General features: G+C 40.3%; 2 protein-coding genes across 2 annotated transcripts in view; both read right to left on the reverse strand.

The window, feature by feature from the left end:
- Positions 1 to 2,179: 2,179 nt before the first annotated feature.
- The window catches only part of LOC111245810 (uncharacterized), a 32,368-nt gene continuing 15,839 nt past the window's right edge, over positions 2,180 to 18,708 (reverse strand). Inside the window, exons 9-13 of the mRNA XM_086981966.1 lie at positions 6,273 to 7,902; positions 5,731 to 5,902; positions 5,120 to 5,332; positions 3,525 to 4,938; positions 2,180 to 3,343 (exon numbers count right to left, since the gene is read on the reverse strand). Coding sequence (XP_086838092.1) covers positions 3,562 to 4,938; positions 5,120 to 5,332; positions 5,731 to 5,902; positions 6,273 to 7,902 — 3,392 coding nt within the window. The 3' untranslated portion in view covers positions 2,180 to 3,343; positions 3,525 to 3,561. The remainder of the gene's footprint in view (positions 3,344 to 3,524; positions 4,939 to 5,119; positions 5,333 to 5,730; positions 5,903 to 6,272; positions 7,903 to 18,708) is intronic.
- LOC111245812 (uncharacterized) lies at positions 10,859 to 18,707 on the reverse strand. The gene is made up of 3 exons (XM_022794648.2): positions 17,758 to 18,707; positions 17,406 to 17,523; positions 10,859 to 17,264 (listed from the first exon to the last, which is right to left on the reverse strand). Exons 1-3 carry the CDS (start codon positions 17,950 to 17,952, stop codon positions 16,681 to 16,683), a joined length of 897 nt encoding a protein of 298 aa, XP_022650383.1. The 5' UTR covers positions 17,953 to 18,707; the 3' UTR covers positions 10,859 to 16,680.

Below are 18,708 nucleotides of genomic sequence, written 5' to 3' on the forward strand. Positions count from 1 at the left end.
TAACTAGCATAAGCCAAATCTATTAAATCAAAAATAAATATTGAATTATAACAATATTTTATCTAAAATCGTGAGAAAAAAACTAGTTATCTCTTCTGACAGAGTTTCATATTTTTAGCAACTAATGTAATCACAAGTTATAGTAACAGACGTATATGTGACTGCTAATATTAGCACCCCCCAAAAATACGTGCCTCATATTTAGCCCTAAAATATTTCTTAATTTACTTCTAAAAATTTAGAAAAAGATTAGAACATGAATACTTTTTTTCCTGGAGACCATGTTTGCTCTGCCGGCAATGCTATCGCCCAAGATGTTTAACGAAGTAGTAATAATGTCAGTGGACCTTTAGAGGTGAACGCATTTTATAAATGGATTGCACTGAAAATAGGTATTTTTGTCTGCTACATAAATTATTACAAAATTCTATTTTTTTTATTAAATATTCCTCCATTGAATCCATTTGCCTATAGAAATAGAAACCATTTACTTGCAGAAAATTACTTTAGTGCCTAAGGTGTGATTGGATACGAATTGGAAAATTAGGAAACTTAAGAATAAACTAAGAATCATCGAGATAATTTGTAAGTTTCAAATAGTTAAAATCTACTGGGGCGCCATGACATTAAAACATAGGTTAGGTAACATCGCGCTGTTGCCGCGGATCTGGCAGTGATATGAGTGGAAAAGTATTCCCAGTAAGATTCAAATTTAGTAAAAAAAAAATAAAAACCGTGCTCCTTCTTGGAAGTTAGAAACAATATAGGCTAGATGGCAAAACTTTGCTGCCAATGGCCAAAATCGTAGAGGTTCGTATTACTATAATTATCGGCTAGCTAATATATTTTCATTGTTTCACTGTATGTGAGGCGTAAAAGTTGAAAGAGCAAAGGGAGAACATTTACATGGTCTTAGATTATTATTTTTAAAAATGTATGTTTACGGTATCCAACTCATTAAACGGGGGGTACTTACGCAATCCATCGAAATGATGTTACCTGCACCGTTTAAAGATTCAAACGGCAACTGCTCTTAGTTTCGTACGAGCTAAGCGATTTCGTATCTTATTTTTATTCATGTATGGTTCAGGTTATTTCAACTTAAAGAAATAACACAAGGTTTTGGGATATGGAATCAAGCCGACTTCGGTCTATCGAATTGACTGTATAAATGTTCGATTGCTACTCGCTGACTGGCACACTACAATTGTTGTTTTATCTTTGTGTTAATTTTTATCTGCAGTTACCTAATGCTTTGCCTTGAAATTAAAAATGGTTTTAAAGACGGAATTGTTCCTTGGGCGTTAGGGACGTAAACAAGTAGTTGCATTAAACAGGCAGACGTCTACCTGAAATTTACCATTGCTCTGCTAGTAAATACTCTAAATTGGACGTTTTCTGGGATTAAACACCATCGTATTGTTTTGTTGTCGTATTTTTATGTGATTTTAGCGTTAATCACTGCTGTGAATTGTTGTCTTTGTGCCACACGTCAGGTTCTTTCGTAGTGAAGCGTTGACAAATTATTTTTAAGCATAGTACAAATTGATGTTGTACGCTAGTATCGAATCGAATTACACCGCTGCGCCGTAAAGCTTAAACAAGGGTACAAATTATTCTTACTAAGATATTACATTTTGTGACATCTAGCCGATCTATTCACTGATACAGTATTATTAGTACACAAAATGCTATCAGTTCATCTTCTAATCAAATTCAACTTATGCGAAATAAACTTCCGCAAGCCTTCAGTTTTATGTAAAAAAAATTACATAAAAACAACGCGGTACCTTATATTTGTTGGGATGTTGCACAACATCCCCACCTCGCCTTCGAAAGGTTGATTTAGTCAAGACGGATTTAAGTTAAAACTGATGGCCTACAATTGGCATTACATTAACCACAAATACTTTTCGATTTAGTTTTGTTATACGTTCGAAAAATAATTTCAAGTACAGTTTTTGCATTCTAATCCTGTTGTATAGGTCAGGACAAGGGCGATCATGCTTTGTCACAACGATTAAATTGAAATTCCGCTTGATTAGGCCTAAATTTTTCCTATAACTGCCTTTCAAACGACAAAGAAACAAGCTAATTTTGGCTATATTTTATTAACCATAACATTCCCCCATTAAAAAAGATTGTTCACCACCTGTCTTAAGAAAATGAAGACGCAACCTTTGTTTTGTTCAACGATTTATTGCAACGCTTTATACTAAACAAGCTCGCAGTCCGTCAGTATGATTACTACGATTATTAATATGTACGATAGAAAAATAACTGTGTCAGATATTTGTCCTGCAATGTTTTCATTAAACCTCATATCACTACTTTTAGATGAAGTGTTCATTGAGCAATTGCAGATGGCAGCAACACCCTGTTATCACAGTATTGTGAAATCACTGGCAAGATCCTTGCTTGGCTGTATCTGCAGAGTCGTCTGGTCAGACTTTACAGGCGACCTTAGCTAGCCATACCGCAAAGAGTGGAACCTGCACAGATATCATAGCGCTTCCTCGATGGCAGTTGGTTTCAACAACTCCTAGCAGCTTAACTGTATAGTAAGACAAGCATACAGCACTATGCCTTGGCATGTATAACTCCACAACTGTGAAGATTCGGCTGCTTTCTTCTCAGTTCATTAGAAGTTAGCTTGGGAATTTGCCGCCGAACGCTACGTTCAAAGTTACAAGTTAAATAGCTTTCTCTACGAGTAGATAGATACGTAAGAATTATCACACCGTAAGAGTCCTGTATAATGCCAAAATGTTTTTATCACTTTATCACGTTCTCTCTCATGGACAACAACAACATTGTAAATGTATCCATGCTCATTTGCTTGATTCGCGCTCGTTGATGATTGAACATAAAGGACAGTGTTAACAGATGAATAATTATAGTGAATGTGATAATACAATTCGTTTATTACAACTGAGATAACGGGTACTTGATTGCACTTGCTTTATTTTCCCAGAGAATAAATTAACGGTACCTTTATCTTCAGGTGCCGAGACGTGGTACCAATCATAACATCGAAAATTTCTAGTGTGAATTTGGGGAGAACTTTCGTAAAGAAGATGTAAGAACAACACTCTGCAAGGTCGAACAAATCCAAGACTGGAATAAATTACCACTGCGGCTGCGCGTGTAGCAAGACAGAACACTGTCACCATCCAACCAAACGCTCAAGTATGGTACTCAATCACACAAACACTTACCTTGGGTCGTATGGCGGTCAAAGCGTCCCAAAGCTCAGCTTCTACGAGACCAAGCCTAGGGTCGCTTTTGCCGGCGCACACGAAATGCCGAAACCAAATGTCCAGCATTTCTGCCCAGAGGAAACCTGCAAGGAAATATCCGTTACTAGGCCCTTCTCGCACTTTTCCGACTTTACATGACGCGCGCACACTGCATCCATAGTAGACTCAGCCAGATTCATGATCACCACATGGTTTACCATCAGCTGTGGAAAACCTTTGTTATTCTCTTTTTCACTCCCAAAAGCCAGGAATCAGGCCACTAACCTCTTCTTCCTCGGTCGGATGTGGGCCGCATCCATCCCTAGAATACCTCCCCTTCCTCGACGTCACTGATGTCCTCGACATCGCTAATGATTTCAGCTCCATTGATGTGAACTGCAGCACCCTGTTTCAATCTGGACCGTCCTTCGTTCACTGCTTCATCTTCACTGGCATTCGCCAAGCCCTCTTCATCCGATGAGATCTCCTCCGCCCCTATTGGCGAACCCCTCAGTAAACCCTGTGTACTAGCACCCTCTTCGACGTCACTGGCCAACTCCATATCGACCACATCGAGATCCACTCCCTCAACTTCATCTTCGGATAAAATTTCGCCTTCTTCCTGAGTCCACAATGGAATATAATCCTCGGCAATCAACTCACGTTTCTTCGCAATTGCGCTAGCAGAAACCCCTCGTTTTCGTTCTTCCCTTCTTATATGCCGTCTCTTGCGCCGCCTATATCGATAAATAGCCTTTCTAATCTTATCACCAATTTGGAACTCCCAGTGCTCGTATATCGGCCCATAATTGTCCAGCCGTTCGGGCTCCGGCGAGGGCGACGGAGACTTCTCCAAACTATATAGATACTCCAAGAGCCAATCCTTTTCTTCATACTGCTTATTAGCTCCATTATCAGCATCAGCCGAACTTTCATCGTTCGAAGAATAATCGGACTCCGGTGACGTGTATGATGACACGGAAAGTTCGCTAGCAATGCTGTTCTCCCTTTTTCTCGCGAGGTTTATTGCATCGCCGTAAGTGAGTTCCAACAACATATCGTCTTCCGTTACGCTTACCTCAACATCCGAAACTTCTGACCAGTGGTCTCGGCTCAGGGGCTTCTCCTCGGAGCGGAGCGAAGTGCTCATGTCTGTTTTAAGACAGACACCATCCTCATTATTACACGCCCGATCGTCGCTGACTATCAGCGGGATAAATTCTCCGGGAATGCGTATCGGTCGTGGGACTCGCCTCATCCAGCGGGCTTTCTTCGTTAGCTGACGCAATCTATGACCAGGCATTCGAGTTAACTGACGTGAATCCAGACGCACAGCGCTAAGTTGCACACTGTAGTCTGGCCATATTGGCCGAGCCCGACGTTCTAAGAAGCGTTTTAGACGACGACTCCGAGCTCGCGATGGCATCTCCACTTGAACCTCCTCGTCCGCCTCATCGACTAGATCACCACCAACGCTACTTGCGTCTTGGTCGTCTGTTAGTGTCACGAACTCCGGCCACGCCTCTTTCGACACGTCTTTCGCTACTAGCACAACCTTTTTGCGCTTTTTGCGACTGCGTTGAGTTGTTTTGCCACTGAAACAGTCTTTACTCCTCGATTTTTTGTGCCTTAATGGACATTTTTTCGGGTCGCGACTGCATTCGGGATCCATACAAACGAGTACGTGCTGTTTCGTACACTGAAACCAAATTAGTTGGAAAGTGAAGAAACCGAATTGCATGCGCAATAGGTCAGGTGGTGATAAAAAAAAAATGTAGTAAAAAAGATTAAGACCAGCCTAGATTAGAACTTATCCAGGCGTGTTTTCAAAACAGGATATAATGGATTCAGCAGTTCATTTCATTTACTGGGTAACTTACCTTTTCCCCCTTCATACAAAATGACTGAAGAAAGTCGAGGCAATATGGCACATCTTTGCGGAAATAAGTGTGCCGGTATGGGCACGCTTGAGCCGTGCATTGTCCCCGCTGAAAATAGGAACACAACGGCATGCGGTCCGCACTAACTTCATGGCTAAACGGGCACGTCGTGGATTTGCATGTGCCCTTGAGAAAACGGGTACATATAGACACCTGTAAAGAAACAGAGGTACCAGAACGAAAAATGCAACAACACGGTGCCAATCAAGGCAGCCCGAGTCAGTGGGGGATGTGCCCCTTAGCGAAGAAGCAGCTGCCGGAAGAAGCTGTTGTGTGTACCGCAAGACCAGCTCTGAAGCTCCGATATGGTAGGTTTCAAACACTTCGTTTGATCGAAAAACAAGAGATATGTGCTGTTGCTTTACGAATTTTGACAGAAAAGAGCAAAAACTGGTACTCCAGTGATTTTACAAATGAGAGACGTCGAAGAATATTGAGATCGAGTAACTCAAGAAGTCTATCCTTGATTTTCTTTGTATCACGGGGAGCAGTATGCTAATGCAGATTATTTTACAGCGAATAATTGAGCGACAGCAAACGCGAGGACTAACTTTAGAAGGATCGTGGGTAAACTTGCAAGCATCTCCTTTGTGGCATTTCCCGAAACGGATGTAGAACAGGCAATCCTTGGCTTCTTTGCCTTTTCCTTGGCTAGATAGACTGGGTGTAGCTTGAAGACGCCTCTTATTGTTTAATTCGAAGATACTTCGGCTCACCAGGTGACTGACAATCATATCAATATCAACATAATAAAGAACAAATTCAAGAAAACACCAAAACATCAGGTTGAAGAGTGAGCTTTAGAAACTCTAAAAATGTTAGAAACACTTGTCCAATAGTCCAATTCGGTACAACACTAAACCTATAAAAAAATTGTGTTACCACAGGCTCGTCGCACGTCAATTGTTGCATATTGTGTACATTTAATGTCATATAGAATTACCTCAATGGCTCACCAATGACCACAAAATGTAACGCATAAACAAGCAAACACAATAACGCCGGTGTAGGATAAAATTGAACAACAAGGTTAATAAAATCGATTCATATGCTCGTTTGATTTCAAAAACGCTAAGAAAATATATGCACCAACCTGGCTACCGCACGGCCAACGATGCTTTCCGTCGTTGTGGCTTTTCCCATAACCTGTCGCACAGTTCCTGACGCCATTCGTGATGTCTTGAAACGCCTAAAACTTTGTTGCAGGCCTACGCTTGAAGCACTTACTGCTTGACCCCTTCGATGCAAACTAGTGTTTATCCGTTTCAGAACTTTGCCACCCTTTGAAGTCTGGAACGGGACACCGCGTAGCATTAAAAGATTTTGTAGTCGCAAAGAACTTTTCTTAACTATACGTCCACTAAGAATAGACACGCCACTAGCCTGGACCCCGGAACGGGTCGCACCCAAAGTTGAATTAGCAGAATTGATCTCCCGCGTGAGTTTAAAGCGCGTTGGGTGAACTGGTAGTTTCTTCAAACTCGGAGAACTTGCCGCCTTGATAAGAAGTCGATGAGCCGACGGCAAGCCGAATGCCGAAGTAACGTGCGCTGCTGAGTGTCGCTTGAGGCCTGATTGTTTACTGTTACTGCTGCTAATACTACCACCGGGAATAAGTTCGGATGATCGACTATTTGAAATCGTAGTCAGCTTAAACTTAGACACCTGACGGAGCCCTTTGCCTGGTGAGCCGCTTGCGGTGGCAAAATATGGGGGCAATGCAGCAGTGGACGAGGCAGAAGGCGACGCTAACGACAACAATTTGGGTTGCAGACTACTCCGAGCAACGATAGTCGGGTGCTTCTTACTATTGCTGCTGCTCATAAAATTAGGAGTACAGTTGGTAATGCTTTTATTATTACTATGACTAATGTTATGATGATGGTTCGACTTCTTGGATTTCTGAATATTACTGCTATTGGTTAGAATGTATTTCATATCTAAGCTGCCAATTTTACTGTGGCGAGATGCGACGACGGCAGCTTTTAGGGCGGCGACAGCAGTTGCCGACGGTCTGTGCAATGCGCCATGCTTGACAAGCTTAGTTGCTGTCCGGAATACGATAGACTGAGATCCTTGTGCCAGGGGCTGTTTCACCTCCTTAACAGGATGCAGGATGCGGTGGAGGGCTTCTCTGTGGGCTTGGACAGCCATGTCCTCCCCGTCTGAATCATCTGAAGAGTTATCTCCAAGCGGAATCACTAGTCTGGTGTCAACCCGGGCCCAGTTCGGCGCCTCATCCGGCGGCGTAGGTGTTTGTATCGGAGATATCTGCGCGACAACGGAATCCATTATGGAATAGGAGGATGAGGAAGATGCTGGCAAGCTTTGCGGTGAGGGAATCGATGACGTACTCGTTGACGAGGGCGGCTCATCATGAGCCTCCTTCACTGAGCTCACACTACTCGAGACACTCGCAAGTGAGCCTGCTGGCGAAAGTCGACCTTGAGCAATCTGTGTGATACTCGGGATGTCGACTGTAGTTGCTTCTATAGTGGGTAGTTCCTTTTTCCGGACAAAGACACGATTATGCGAGTGGTGTGCGTTTGGCACAGGCTGTCTGATGATTGCATTGCTCAGCTTTGAACGTTGCGGGGCACCAGTGCGGACTGGAAACGTGCTGCGGTAAACGCCATATGACTGTCCCCTATGATTATATCGAAGAGCAGCAGCAGATGGCGCCAAAGGCGCAGATGGCCGAACTCGCTGTTGAGCGAGTTGACCTGTAAACGGTAAGCGTAGCTAGACATGAATCATCTACGACGAGGTTAATAATATTGGATAATAGAACAGGAATAACATACTAATAAAACTGAGGACATTGAAGTAACATAATGAAGTTTACCACAGGGGTATTGTTTAAAACCGAAAACGGCTAAGGCTTAGTCGTAAACTGATTCGAACTATCTCCGCAAACGCATACTAATTAAGGTATTGATGTAACGCATAATTGGAAGTTGGGAATTATTTCTTTTCTTTCGGTACACTGGGTTTACGAATATTCGCTACATACATTGTTTGTGGGCGGGCAATCTGACCTACTTGCTAAAAGAAAAACATCGACTATTCACAGCCAAAATGCAGTACGAAGATAGATTTTATCACATAAGATAACGTCGTAACGAGATACGTTTAGAGAACCGTGTGCAGCACAATCAAAGACAACTGTGTTTGCATGTTACATGTATACGCCTAGTCAAAAATAGACAGGGATATTTAGCTCGACTCACGCTTCCGTTAGACATGCTAAAATGTAAACGAAAATATTCAGCGGTTGAATGCCAATCTCGTCTTAGTAGCAAAAGGCATATTTCAACCGAATTCAATAAAACATTAATCGAACTAAACTGCGTGCATAAAAAACAAAACAAAAATATTACATAATTCAACAGATGTATAGAATAAAACTGCTAATCGCGCACATAACGAAGATAAGAAAATCGCATGCACCTCCCAAACAGGCTTCTGCAGAATTTTCAAACACAAGCTAATAAAAAACACCAATAACGTTTAGTCGAAAATGTTACGTCTACATTAGTAGAAATGTTAGAAATTTCTGTATCACAGGCTGGCTCGTCATGTCCAAGCCAACTCCTGGAAGCTATCTTAACTATACACCCCGAGAACAGTTGACGCTAACACGAAGTGAACAATGCCGTAAGCGAAATAACAATTGTATCTATGCTTGTTTATCTCTGCGGGTGTGCGTGTGTAAGTAGCTTATACAGAAGCCCTTATTCTGTTACGCACTTTGCAGCTGTTTTTCACGCTGGAGAAGCTGCTCACGACTCAGATGCGCCACTTCAGTCAGCGACATGGCTAGATTTGTGCTGAGCCGAGTAGGTGACGGACTCACCACTGTCCGTCGTACTCAACTTGTCGCACCTCGATCAGATACTAAATTCACAGCCAGTAACTGTGGCTCGCTCATTCGTCGCGGCCAGAATGAGTCGAAATTAAGATGGCGGCTGCGAGTTGCCGAGTTGACTATAGTCAACGATGGTAGCAAGGACTTAAGTCAGCAAGATCAACATTAGAACCCAGAACTGCTCGTTTGAACTAAACCAGTGGCGCCAAAATGCCCGTACTATTCCAAACTTACAAAATATGTATGGCTGTCAAAGATTTCGTAGTAGCTTCCGAAGAACGAGTTTAAGTGAGCAGACGTAAATAAACCAATAGCAAATGAGGCAGAATCCGTATTATTTTGAACGCTATTTTGAACGTTTTATAACTAAATTCGCATAGACTCCCCCACTAAAACTCGCTAACCTGTCGAAACTGGATAAAAAATTAATATTTAGACGAATTTGCTAGTTGATTTGATTGGTTAATATGGAAATTACCGTCTATGGTCGTATTGGCCAAAAATGAAAACTATTAGTTTGATATGATATGATGAATGAAGACTGTCTCATGCGGAATCAGCATCTCTTTAAAATATCGTAGGTAGTTTCAAAGCAGTGATCTGATATGGGACAAACAATAGACGTACTTAATGCAGCGATATGATTATAATAGAGAGTGGTTTTTTGATGAAGTGTAACTAGTCTGAAATAGTGATGTGATTAGTTTGGCCCATATGAGAAAAGTCTTTAAGAAATGTGCAATAAATGACACGGAAAATCGCAAAAGCAAATATGTAGCCGCTAGTAATATTTGATAATAATAACAAGAAGCAACGAAATGCAAATGGAATAAAGGTTTGCTTATACAACTCCGTTACTGTGCAGAAATATTCGAGACCGTGGCCGCCAAGAACGCGGTAGAGCGAGATATATCAAGAGCCACTGGTATAATCAGTTCATTCAGAAAACGTCTGATAGCCCGAATAGGGTATATAGACGTGTCGTTTCATGACACGATTAACCCGCTTTGTTGATTTGCATGACCTTTTGCGTCCTGTTATACTCGTACCTTTTTTTCTATTATTTTATTATTTTTATTTGATTGTCAGAGTTTTGGACCATTGTTGGCGATTCAATAGTTCTATCTTAATCGATTTTCAGTGATTACAATGACAAAAACAGAATACTCGATTTACTTTTGTTCGCAGTAAACTTGTTAACTTTCTAACCACCTGCCTGAGACAGTTCTATTTGTTGCTGTAGGTGCAAACTTCGCGTTAAAGTATTAGAGCTATAACACACAACGGTCCGTTATACCAGCATTGTACGTTAGTTTACATTTCTAACAAAAACAACCAAATAATCAGGAAACAAATTCTGGAAGAAAATACATCCTTTTGCACACAGATCGAGTTTTGCCACTTCATCGATTTCAATGTGGGCTAATCAACTAAGTGGAAGCGACGCTTTCCTTTGTAGATAACATTTACGAATCGACATTAATAAACTACTAATCAATGATTCAATAATGGCAAATATTTGTAAACATTATGCGGACAAGACTTCACTAGCGCCGTATTCGTCTGATACTGTGCAACTCGCGCTCACTAACTTAATGTTGTACAAACTAATTACAGTTATATGAGCTGTTTTATTCGTTTTAATCATTTAACATTGAAGAATAAATAGGCGGATTTGACTGGATCCTCAGGAAATATTACGAGTATTTCAGCTTAGGTTACACTGAAACATATAAAAAAAAGAATGTGGTAGTTCAATATTTTTTTTTTCGGTTTCGACGAAATTATATTTGAACGGAAATACAAACATATTGGAGATATAAAATTTCAACTTTATTTTTGGTTTCAAAGCGTGTGTACCTCTTCTTATCCATAGAACACAAAATTCGATTCAGGACTGAGAACTTGATTTAATTTAAAGAGAAGTTTCAGTTTTGTTCTTGAATCTTCATCTTACGCGTCTTTATTCTGGAGTCTCATTTGGACGGTAGCATCGATACGTCTTAATTTCGATATATTTATATTGTAGTCAAACGTTAAGTTCCATCAGTTTGAAAAATGACAATTTATTAATTTATCAAACAATACTTGCGCAGAGTTCTGGCCGAACTCCTAGTGATTCGAATAGATGCCAGAAATAGCTAGAAATTACTTGCGAATAAACAATGTAATAATATATCATAGATTTCGTATTATGAAACTTGTTATGTCCTTAATTTTACGTTTAGCTAAAACAGTATCAGTCGACATTTGTTGCTCGTTTCACATTTGCTCTGTGGTACGGGTATCATCGAGCATACAGCCATCTCGTCCAATATCGGAAAGGCGAAAAGACCCTTCGCTAATGACTGGCTTTATCTGAAGGGTACTCGTAACTCAATAAGAGGATTAGCCGAATGGTTCTTTGTGTTTTACAAAATAAACAGCCCATTTAGCTGTACTAAGAAATCCTGATCCGTAGACTAATACCACTGAAACTATCACTACGTTTAGCTAGGTTTATTGTAACAGTCTAACAACTAAGCATTTTCTAACCAAAAATTTACTTCGAAGAAACGGAATAAAAAAATTATTTTCATTTTGGTTATGTCGACAAGCTTAGAATTTTCTCAGAAGCATCCTTTTAAGTACAAATTGCGTATGGAGCAAGGCTATAATAACAAACCCTATTTTTTAGCGTCACCGTTACAACAGAGTACTTATTTTCATTCGCGCGTAGTCGGAACTATCTAACAGGTCGAAAAATTTGAGCAACTTCAGAATCAACGCGAATCATATTTGATAAATAGTAATGGTGGGTCTTTGGCTATATAAGTGGTAAGTTAGTAACATCCAATAACAATGCGCTTAGATGCAGACATACCCTTTAGTGCTAAAAATCTAAACCCAGTGCCTTTTATTTTCTTTCTCAAGCATAGAAATGCTGGCAGATATATCTGTAATGAATAAAACCACTGAGCAAAGAAGCTTTAATCAAAACAACGACTAGGTGGTGGCGATATTATTTCAAGAATAAAAGTAGACATAGCGCAAAGAGCGATACCTCGGTGCCTCGAAAAGGAAAGGGTTGCTGTGATCACGAAAGTTTTCGGTACAAAACAATCACGAGCGTGGATAATAAGGTAATCAATATATGGTTACTTAAAGCACGTATCATGAAATTGCAGCGAAAGCACTGAAGATGAAAAATCTGAGTTTTTGACAAAGCGAGTCAAGAGTAATTAACTTTATGCCACACCCATTGAACTACCTTCTACCTGCGCGGCTTAACAGAGTGCTTGTTCATTATTCATGTTGTTCACAACTTTAGAGAAAGATAAACGCTTTAAAAGTGTCCTCTTTTGTAACCAGATACGTCTTATAGAGCATCGAAGGTAACATTATTAATCGTACCATTGTGAATGGGGAAGAGTCGGTTACATGCTATTCTAATGGTAACCGATCGGATTTTGGTCTCTATATAGGCTATACTCATTCGGTTATTTCATTACTCATTTTTCGTTTCAAAAGAACGCTATCTAATTCGGATGAAACTTCTTTCTCGTAACCTGGTTTACTCCGCTGGAGTAAGTGAAACTGCCGGCGCTCGGCTATTTGCGAGGAAAATTGTTTGTACACAAAAAAGCGATTATCTATCAGTAAAGAATATCGCCATCTGACACTGAAACATAAGCAATTTCGACAGTTCACTGAAATCATTATGAAGAACATTTGAAGTAGCCTGTGTGTTGCGCGAAATGTTGATGATACCCTACATGTAATTGTAAATATTATATATATTATTTCCACCGAAAATTACGTGGAGATTACCATACTTTTATTTGAGAGTACGTTACTTGGTAAGCATAACGTGTATTTTGTTGTTCTTAATTTAATCATAGTTGTCGTGTATACGTGTCGCGACTGAACCGAAAACACGTGGCTCTTGTCAGCCAGAGAAAGGTGTGTATTTCGACCATATGATAATAAGATTGTTCCTATGTGACAACCGCTTGCTGTGAAGGAACCCTTCCTACAGTATGGGGTCCATAAAACTGTAGTCTGCAACGTCAGCATTTTTCATTTTTTCGATGTTTTCTGGATGCTGGACTAATTCGACGCGCAAGCACTAACGCTGCCATTGGCGTCGAGTTTTACGGCTCGATTAGGTAGTTCATACCATTGCTATGACGGAAACAATTGGCCGTCTATGTATAAGCGAAATAACCTTTTGTGTACGCGACAGGCACCACCCGGTATCAACCGGCATTTTAGATCTGTGCTTGTCGGTAAAATTTCAGTAAAATCAGCGCACCTATGGCATATGATAAAAGCTGCATTGGTATCGAAAGTCAATTGCGAAACATCTGCTCTGTTCATGACTGCCCTGCAAGTGGCGCTCGAAACCAGTTTATTTTTCATGCGTTTCGTGCGTTAACTTTTCTTCTAAAAAAAACTTTTTCGAAAATTCTAAGAAATGAAGATTCACACGTTCCGAATTTGCGTATATATCTTTCCATAATACATATACGCTTCCATGATAGAAATTCGGATTTTTCTTGTTTACCTTTCTAAGTAGCATGTAACCTTTTGTTTTTAACCAAATAACATCAATGAGGTAATTCCAATTAAAATGCAAATACCAAAAAGAGTGTTTTTTTTTATAAGTTTATCGTATTTTCCTATTTCGATTTTTATTTTTGGCTGTCGACACTTTCTTTGACGACTATTTTTGGCTGTTATATGAACGTGTTCAAAAACGAATAAATACAAAAGAAATTAATAATTAATAACAAAAAATAATAAAAATAAAAACAAAATAACTCTAGAAAGAAATCAAACTGTGAAATATAGTTTGATTTCTTTCTAGAGTTCTGTCCCAATTTGAACCCTCGAGAGAGCTACTTTCTAATATTTACAACTAAGCGATAGCATTAAAAGCATTAAGATTTCAGATTTGCTTATGTCACATGCCAGATAGAAATTAGCACCTTCAAGGTCGCAGCCTGTTCTTTCAGCAGAGTGATTCTGCAGATTTTAGATACTCGACATAATATATATACTCAAAATAAAAAAAAACTTTTATCATTATTATTACTGCTAGTCAATACGACGGTGACAACACGGTAAGACGGAGAAAGACGGTAAGACCTAGTCGCTAATGCAAAGAAATTAAATACATCACCTGGTATTTGCCTTCACTATCATAGAAAAATAAATGCTATGCAGATTATACACTTCTTTATGTAGATGTAAAATATACGGCAAGTTATATGTAAAACATGGAAAGAGCTGTAGGGTGTACCAGTTATGTAAAAAGGCTCATGCTTCTCATTATACAAAACTAACTCTAGAGCTAGTGTTGTATAATAGCTTACTACGCCGTTCTGAGAAGCATGAGTCTTTGTACATAAACAGGTGCATCTCATCAGCTCTTATATCTTAAGATATGTAATAACCATCGTGCGAGAACGATGACTCTATCTCCTTCGACTCTAAGCAGTTTAGTGCCTTGGAGAGCATACAGCACGAAATTAAAATACTTAGCCGTACTGCCCAGTATTTCGAGGTTCGAAATAGTTGAAAAAAAACAAACAGATTCGTTTACTTTAATATGTGCGGATCGTTATTTACGTAAAAAACAAATGCTTTCTGGTACGCCTGTTTGAAGCACCGGTACAAAAATGATACGTAGAAGTAACCACAGCGAACTCTGGATATATATATATATGTATGTATCTATATATATATATATATATATATATGTGTGTATGTATCTATATATATATATATATATATATATATATATATATATATATATATAGCAAGAGAGAGAGAGAGCTTTATTCGTATATCTTCCCATATAAACCGGTAATTCTGGCATACTTGCCTATGGAAGGTATAGCATTATAGCTACATAAAATTCAGTCGCTTCCTGTTAGTGATTGCGTTATGTTTAAAGCACATTGAGTCTCGCATATGCGTGCCAGGTTATTACTCCCCGGTCACTTATTTTGCTGACCCCTTGATCTTCGTGTAATAATCTCAGCAATTTCACAACTGAAGCTAAATTACTATCATTTACAATATGATATTATTGTGGTAGATTCTAAGGACTGTTGCTCTTATGAAGTAATGTGACCCGAAGTGTTATCTGAATGGTAACAGACTCAGCAAAATCACAATTACAGTCCATACGTACTCAGTTTTCTCGGCGATGAAAACTAGCATCGTGCATGTGTTTGTTTCAGCATACGTTCTTAACATCGATCTACCAGAAAAAAACATCTAATGACAATAGCTTATCACCAAGTTACATTGTTCTCAATCGCCTAACTGCATCTTCATTACGAGTCAATTATATCACGTTGATTCATATATGGATAACACTTTTTCTACAGGTCGGCCAACAGCAAACAAGCTGTATGAATGACCCACAAAACTCGTCGTTGGTACAGTGTGCGCTGTGTAGTAAATTGATACCCGGCTGAAACTATGCAAAGTCCATTCATCATAATTATAATAAGTTAGAATTTGTAAAAATGTCATAAACGGACGTGTTGAAAAAAAGCGAAACAAAAAATAGAAGAGAAAAATATACGGTCCACCGGCAATTTATCGAGCAGCAAAAAAAGAAAGTTGCTTGATCTAGGAGCAGCAGAAACATCATAGTCCGAAACGGCGTCTCGTTTTGTGCCTTTTAGTCAGACCACTCCGAAGACGTTAAGGTGACGTTGAACGAAGACCTCCATCGAGGCGGCGTTCTTACATTGAGAGTCACCAGGTTGCCGCACGAGCGTTTCGAGCTCTGCCTCTGTGTTCTCACGGAGTTTTAACACGAAACCAATGGTTTCGTTAATGACAAAGCAAACAACGTCGACAACAACTTGTCATCGGCGCACTACCTTTTACTATGTTTAATGAACGGAAGCGGGTCAATTGTGTCGCCAATAAAAATACAACTGGCCACTCCGGCAATTTCGCAGCATCACGGGACGCAGCCTAATATGCTTGCCTATATAAGGCGGTATGCAAACCACAGGGCACCAAGGAACAAGCGAAAATAAACAGTTCAACAAAAAATTGTTTTGACAGTTCATTCTTCTTTTTCTGTTGAAATATGGTTACCCCAAAGTTGAGTGAAGAAAAAGTGTACCGTACTCGTTACAAAGATACCCTTGAGATCCTGGCAAAGACTTAGCGATTGCAGATGACCACTGTTGGTCTCAGTGGTTATTAATTATTGTCAAAAGTTGGTGACGACTTCAAAAAAAATAACATGCTGGTTCAGTTGTGGCGGTGAGTTCGGCATGCTTTTCACTTTTTATGTTATTACAGCCAAATATAAGCAAACTTTCCTCATACGGTCCATCTGTACATTATTATAGGGTAAGGTTGGCGAATGTAAAAGCGGTTATCAGCATAGGTAACCCTACACGCAAATAAATCATTAGGTATTCATTTAACAGATATTTGAAGACCTTTTTGCTCCAAGAGGCTATCTATGCAGAACGATTCGGATGCAACTAGACAAATTGGCTCGCCTAAATTTCTTTTATCTATATATGGGGAGAGGTGGGGGAGGAAAGGGAACACTTTAGCAAACGAAGTTACTTATTTAATTTTCATTATTTGTAGTGGTCTGTAGCATCCCTCAGTATCTACCTCCATCCCCAGATCCATAGAGTCCCCTCGGAGGAGACCTGTCTCTGCCTGGTCCATAAGCTCCCCCACCATAACCTCCACCATAAGCTCCGTTTCCGCCATTACCGTACCCGTCAAACGGACCTCCACCGCCTTGGCCATATCCACCCTGTCCACCTCGGCTCAATGGGAACGGCTCTTTGTCGCCTCCCGCGGGGCCACCCATATCATCCCGCCGACCACGAGGGTCTTCAGGAATTCCCATGGCCAGCTGTGTGCCAAGAGCACCCTGCTTTATGAGTTTATCAAGTGCCTCCTGCACGGAGGGGTTGTTTAAGTTAACAAATGGAGCTGGAGGCTGCTGTTGTCCCATGCCGCCTGCACCGCTGAGGCCACCTGGCAAGCCAAAAGGAGCCGGTGGGGCTTGAAGCGGCGCAGTTGCGGGCGACCCAATACCAACTCCCGCACCCAAAACGGGTGCAGCTGCAGGTGCAAGCCCGCTCGGAGGCGTTCCAATTAAATTACGAATCTTTTCATGCAGTTGCTGGTTCTGTTGCTCGATAGTCATTGCTTGCTTCATCGGGTTTGGCGAATCTGCAAATGCAAATATTTGCGTTACTTCGTAATTGAAAATTATAAGTAAAAGAAAACGTTCAGCTACCTCTACTAATAGATAATACCAGTTTCGGTCATGATAAATATTACCGGAACAGTGAACCCATTGGATCGACTTACCGTGAGCAGGCCGATGCTGTGACGAAGAGCCCCCTCTGGCACCTCCCATTGCATGCGATGGAGGTGGATCTCTATGTGGACTTGGAGCCCGCCGGCCTTCGCCCATCTCTTCCTCAATCTGAAACACTTTCAGGTTAGTTTACACCCACGCTTGTGGTCTGTGTATTGTGAGTCATATTCAAATCTAGTCTCTAGCAGAAGCATGGCTTCGAAAAAACGTATATTTTTTTAAAGCCATGCTACAAGCCCAGAATTACGAAAAATGTCTGCTTTGACAAACATATGAATATGGACAAACGACGCAATAGAAACCCACGGGTATCTGCTCCTCAGCGTCTCATCCGATACTTACCAGCTGATCACGCTTGTTTGTAAGGTGTTGGATTAGCAGATCGTATTCACGGATGGAAATATAACGAGACTCGATGAGAAGTTTGAGCAAAAATTTCACCTCCCGTTCATCGTCAGCAGCGTCGCGGTCTCTTTGCCGTTCCAAATGCTCGCGGAAATTCTGCGAGAGAAACTTAAGCGCTTCATCGACCGGCATGTTGCGATGTTCTGAAATCCCACCGATAAATAACGGAAAGATCCCGAACGAAACACGAGAAAAACGAAAAGCAGCCAAAGCCGCAAGTGCCGTTTTGTAAGCAATTCGTTCTTTCAGTTAAACTTGAAGTCGAAGGTCAAAATTCATTGTTGAACCTTTCGACCCAGACTTCATTGTGTCCACTAATACCGCACACTGAAGCCTGCAGTCTTTTTGAAAACCATTTAGGTCTGTTGAAAATTTATTTGAAAAGAGACGAGTAAGATCTTCCGCAGTAATAGTTTGAAGGAAAAATACTCTATCACTGTCGGTCTTCCTTGACTTAACAGCTCTCTTCACGGTTGGTGTAAAGCGTTTGAAAGGCCAAAAGCATCAAATAAAATCAATAAATGCCTGCATCTCATGCGGGCGTGCAATAAACCTTCTGAAACGTAAATTTTAATAAACGCATAACAGTCGAGTCGGATAAGCGTCGAGATCAGCTGATAAATACGTACGCTACAGTAGTAAAAAGAAGTTAGAATATGAGCTACATAGCTAATTAGTTGTTTGCATTTTTAGCGTTCATATGTTGATAAAATGAACACCTTTCTTTGAATCTTAAATCTTAGTAAACAGAAACCAAAGGTATCAGGAAGATTTAGGCAACCACAGATAACTATTGTTAGTGGATTGAGCGCCTACATTGAAGACTATTGCATGTGATAAAAAGTAACGCGTTATAATAAAACGAAACGTTCTTATTTCGCGTTAATA

Source organism: Varroa destructor, unplaced genomic scaffold (genome assembly GCF_002443255.2).
Source record: "Varroa destructor unplaced genomic scaffold, Vdes_3.0 BEIS01000002.1, whole genome shotgun sequence".
Lineage (NCBI taxonomy): Eukaryota > Metazoa > Arthropoda > Arachnida > Mesostigmata > Varroidae > Varroa > Varroa destructor.

What these genes read in the sequence shown, in the direction of transcription:
- LOC111245812 (XM_022794648.2), bottom strand. Translation starts at nt 17,952, where the DNA reads ATGCCGGTCGATGAAGCGCTTAAGTTTCTCTCGCAGAATTTCCGCGAG. An exon ending in CAAACAAGCGTGATCAGCTG is followed by an intron (nt 17,524 to 17,757) that starts GTAAGTATCGGA and finishes AAAGTGTTTCAG; the next exon opens with ATTGAGGAAGAGATGGGCGA. An exon ending in ACAGCATCGGCCTGCTCACG is followed by an intron (nt 17,265 to 17,405) that starts GTAAGTCGATCC and finishes TTGCATTTGCAG; the next exon opens with ATTCGCCAAACCCGATGAAG.